At 38.2% G+C, this 4942-nt stretch overlaps 1 protein-coding gene across 2 annotated transcripts; it reads left to right on the forward strand.

The window, feature by feature from the left end:
• The first annotated feature begins 1084 nt into the window (after window positions 1–1084).
• Window positions 1085–4328, forward strand: LOC112188324 (ribosome biogenesis protein NSA2 homolog). Of its 2 annotated transcripts, none has more exons than XM_024327413.2 (10): window positions 1085–1223; window positions 1919–1994; window positions 2099–2218; window positions 2316–2383; window positions 2851–2959; window positions 3036–3104; window positions 3182–3239; window positions 3492–3727; window positions 3825–3876; window positions 4016–4328. In XM_024327413.2, exons 2-10 carry the CDS (start codon window positions 1992–1994, stop codon window positions 4081–4083), a joined length of 783 nt encoding a protein of 260 aa, XP_024183181.1. In that variant the 5' UTR covers window positions 1085–1223; window positions 1919–1991; the 3' UTR covers window positions 4084–4328. The 2 variants fall into 2 exon arrangements, with proteins under 2 accessions (XP_024183181.1, XP_040370797.1); XM_040514863.1 differs by having other exon boundaries at window positions 1126–1223; window positions 1929–1994.
• The last annotated feature ends 614 nt before the right edge of the window (window positions 4329–4942 follow it).

Below are 4942 nucleotides of genomic sequence, written 5' to 3' on the forward strand. Positions count from 1 at the left end.
TGGAAAATGTGCTCCGTCGGAGATCACAGCGCCGGAACAAGCCAATTATGATTGTCGATGGAATCTGTGACCTTGTTCTTCCTCTAGCTCGTTGCATAGGTCACCTTTTGCCATACACAATCGTTATTATTACTGTTGCCATCCATCAAAAGCGACCGAGAATGAAATCCGGCTAGCATTAGTGGAGAATGAAAGAATGAGCGAAGGAGTCAACAACTGAGCCCTAGACGATGTCATCGATGCCTGGGCTGCCTCGCCTTGCCATGAAACTTTATCATCGTTGTGATTCTCCTTTCACCCCTCCAATCACGATCATCAAATAGCGATCGGACTGCAGTCGCAGACTTCCCCACGTTTTCGTCGGGTTTGTAATTTTTTGATTGAATGTGAAGATGGCGGTGTGAGGTCTGATAGCGTCGTGCCGCTTGTCGCCAGAATCGGAGGAGGAGACAACGACGTGAAGGCGGTGATGCTCAAATTGGAGTAGCAGAGAAACAGAAGGGAGCTTTCTCGTTAAAATTGGGGGGAAGAGAGAGAAGCCTGGCTTGCCGCCTCGTCCAAACAGCGTCACCGACGTCTTCACCACCGAAGAAGAGCAAGGAGGTCACTACAGAGAGAGAGAGAGAGAGAGAGAGAGAGAGAGATCTGTGATCGATGTAAGACGGAAAAACCGATGCAATTGGGTTTGTTAGGTAGAAGGGTAAAATTGTCATGAAAAAATTAATTTGTGAATGTAAGTGGCCTTATGTATACAAGAAAAATTCAATGACCTTATGGCTAATATAAGGCTCAAAATAACACTTCTATGTAATTTTCTATTGAAAGAATGAATTGTTAACCTATTCCAAAAAGAGTGATAAAAAATGGCATGAATGCCATCAGGAGTTCAGGACCGGCCAGGGGCCTTAAAAGCTCCAATGCTATAAAACTACATTATAAACTGCAGCGAAAGTCTGGGGGCAAGAATAGAGATATTATCATTTATTCAAGGACTAATACAAGACTACAAGAGGGTATTATTCATTAAACGGAGTTGTTCACGTGAAGGGTAAATTGGTCATTTTCATCTAAGCTAATTAATAAACCTCAGCCTTGGAACCAAGTGCATACCGCGCACGGGTTTAGGGTTTAAAGAGAAAAGAACGAAGCCGCGACCTACATTCCTACCCACCGCGAACCGACGTCGCCGGCGCCATTTACGGCCATTTTGGAGAAATTTCAAGGTATAACAGTTGTTCCTTACCTCATGGGCTTTCTTTTGAGTATAAAATTGCATTTAGATTTTGAAAATAGGTATTTCGGCCACCGCAGCTCCGCCGACTCCGGCGGCCTCTTCATTACACTCCCTAGAGATGTGTTGGCCGTAGCCAACTTGAAATTATTGATTTTTGTCGAGAAAATATTTTGGGGTTGATTGATGATGTAGGAAAGTCGAGATTGTATTGTGCAGAAAAAAAAAAAAAAAAATCCCCAAAAGAATTGAAAAATGAAATTCTTTATATTGGTATTTGCATATAAAGTTTTAGGGAATTTAGCACTGGTGAAACAGTTGTATAAGTATTTGGTTGGGAATTTGGGTTTGAAACAGAGGAGAGAATATTGGGTGTTACACATTTATGTGAACATGAATGTCTGCATTTCTTATTTATATGAACATGAAACAATTTTGGGGTGATGCTTGAGCCACGATGGATGTATTGGTTGTTAGGGTTTATCACTTTTGATTTTCAAAGTTTGGATGTGAGTGAAATTTTAGTTTGGGAAGTGCGCTGAATGAGAGATATAAAGCGAATCGGATAAAGAAAATTTGATTTGATGTTTCTATAGTTTTTTGTTTTGTTTTGCTGTTGAAGAATTATGTTATGCACTTGCTTCTGATGGTTAATTGTCTAATTTGTTTTTATGTTATATCTGTCAGTCTTTTGTAGATTCTTGTTGAGGCTTGCTTCTGATTTATAACAACAAACTGAGAGCAACAAATCCCTGTAACCATGGTTTGTTTTTGTTTTTTTTTTATCTCTCTCTCTCTCTCTCTCTGTGTTTATATTTATCTTATTTATGATGAAATTTAATATTGTTTGTTATTGGTGGAATTCAGCCGCAGGGAGATTATATAGATCTTCACAGGAAGCGATATGGGTACAGACCTGACCACTTTGAGCGCAAGCGCAAGAAGGAGGCTCGTGAGGTCCACAAACGCTCTGAAATTGCGCAAAAGGTCAGTTCTATTTATTTTCCCCCTACTGTCTTGAGAAATTAAAATAAAATAAAAGTTTGTTCTTATTATGTTTCTTACTAGTTTTGTAATGAAACAGGCTCTGGGTATTAAGGGCAAGATGTTTGCCAAGAAACGCTATGCAGAAAAGGCTCTAATGAAGAAAACGTGAGTTTGTTTTCTGGGTTTTAGTCTAATTTAATTGAGCCTTTTTGTTTGTTTCTTCATAGTTCTGCTCTGTGGATTGTTCTCTTAAAACTTTGCTCGTAGGCTCGTAGCTCAGAAGTTTTCTATTAGTAGTTAATATGTTTAGCATATAGTTAATGATTTTGAGATTCTTCTTTTGTGGTTATTGATACGGTTCTTTTTTCTACCCTAGACTGTTAATATGTTCTTCTTGACTCGAAAGTATTATATATTCATGTAACAATGATTACTCGACAATTATTAATTTGTTGTGTGATCATACGCAATATGAAGTTAGGATCATATGTACAAGTTTATATGATTATCAGGTAGGTTGTTGTTGTGTTGGTAGCTTACTCTGTAGGGTGTGTTTACTATTACTGTTTATTGAGCTAGTCATTATAGTGGCCCGTATTTCACAATTAAATATTGTTTGTGAATGTTGACAGATTGGCTATGCACGAGGAGTCATCAACTAGACACAAGGTTGATGATGATGTTCATGAAGGGGCTGTTCCAACTTATCTGTTGGATCGTGACAATACAACACGAGCAAAGGTATGGTGAACAGCCATTATATAGAATGATTAAGATAGCTTTTCATGGATAGTATCTGACTTTATGCTGTAAATAGACTCTTAGCAATTCCATCAAGCAAAAACGGAAAGAGAAAGCTGGGAAATGGGAAGTCCCTCTGCCTAAGGTAATACAAGTGCAACTCTTGGACTCTACACTAATGTGTGAATTAATAATTATCTGACCGACTTGTATATTTTCCAGGTAAGGCCTGTGGCTGAAGATGAGATGTTTAAAGTGCTTAGAACGGGCAAACGCAAGAGTAAGAACTTCATTCTCGCTATCCCTATCCAAGTTTGAAGTTAGCTTCCCATTGATAAAGTCTGAGGTCAATTGGTGGTTTATACCCAGTCATTATTTAGGCTTATGATTTAGTATTTTCCAGACAACCAGATAAAATTGTTGTTCGTTCATATATTTTCATGCTACGCTTGTAAATCTTTTGAGCAAGTATATTTGATGTAATTCTGTTGCTTTCATTCTTGGTAGCTTATATTTTGGTTCTTCTGTTCAGCTAAGCAATGGAAGCGGATGATCACAAAAGCCACATTTGTGGGACCTGGTTTTACAAGGAAACCTCCCAAGTATGAGCGGTTTATCCGGCCCAGTGGGTTGCGATTCACTAAAGCTCACGTGACACACCCTGAACTCAAATGTACTTTTAACCTCGAGATCATTGGTGTGAAGAAAAACCCTAATGGTCAAATGTACACCTCTCTTGGTGTCTTGACCAAGGGAACCATCATTGAGGTATGTATCTCATTCTTGTGTGATGAGTCGTGACATTTATAATTTCAACATCATGATGTCTCAAGCTGTTTTGTGTGTGTTTATCTCTGAATTTCAGGTGAATGTAAGTGAACTTGGTCTAGTCACACCTAATGGGAAAGTTGTATGGGGTGAGTTCAAAACATGCCTGTGCTTGGCTTTCTGTTCAATTTCGAATTAATTTTGTCATTGTACTCCCCCTCTTGTAAATTAGGGTGCGTTTAGATTTTTAACATGTGTGGTTGTACTCATCTTTGCTGTCGGATGCAGGGAAATATGCTCAGGTGACGAATAATCCAGAGAACGATGGATGTGTAAATGCAGTTCTGCTTGTCTAAAAGGATTAACTGTCAAGCTTCGAGGGGACTCTTCAGATCTTGCATCGCAAGTCTCTGCCTTATCATGCAATAGCCAACTAGCCCTTACCACAAATTTTGGGAACCAAAAATATGGCTGTAATGTGAAGCGGATCATACAATTTTGGCTTTTAACAATTGAACTGTTGGTGCATGTTTTGGCTAATTCATAGTACACATCTTTGTTCAATTGTATTTCCATCCTCTTGGTCAATTTTGGTCACTTTCATTAACTTCATTATTGTTATATCAATATTTATAACAAATGTCATTGCATTTTTAATCTTCATTATTTATATAAATGTCACTGTCAAAACAATAGGGTGAATGAGCTTGTTCACCAAAGTGGTGAAACACGCCTGCATATTTTCATGCAGGTTCAATAGTTAACAAGACTACGAAATTCGGATAAAAGTAGAGACAAGGCGAATTATAATCTGTTAGATGATGAAAGTCCACATTTTGATGATTTCAGAAAGGATTCTTTTGTTTTATAAAAATTTATTATATTTGAATCATTTGTCTGAGAGAGCTTCCATTTCTTTTCTGTTTGTCATTTCAGTTTTCTTGCTGAAAGGCCGTATTGCACACTTAGCAAGTTCAATACTACAGAACTTGGTGTTTCTCACCCTCTGGTAATTGCTCAGTTATCGGTAATGTGATTCGTCTTCGCCGACATTGCTGCAGAAATAGTTGCATACTCAGAAACCTCGATAACAAGCTCTTTTATGAAAGCGCGCCCTTTTCATCTAGCAAAATTGTTGAGAAGGGTCAGGCGACTATGCATTTCTATACATAAAGTTATAAATTAAAAATTTTAGTACACGAACATCTAATCCCG

Source organism: Rosa chinensis, chromosome 2, assembly GCF_002994745.2.
Source record: "Rosa chinensis cultivar Old Blush chromosome 2, RchiOBHm-V2, whole genome shotgun sequence".
Classification (NCBI taxonomy): Eukaryota; Viridiplantae; Streptophyta; class Magnoliopsida; order Rosales; family Rosaceae; genus Rosa; species Rosa chinensis.

Coding starts and splice junctions, on each gene's coding strand:
- LOC112188324 (XM_024327413.2), top strand. Junction 2,219..2,315: donor GCTCTGAAATTGCGCAAAAG/GTCAGTTCTATT, acceptor GTAATGAAACAG/GCTCTGGGTATTAAGGGCAA. Junction 2,384..2,850: donor AAGGCTCTAATGAAGAAAAC/GTGAGTTTGTTT, acceptor GAATGTTGACAG/ATTGGCTATGCACGAGGAGT.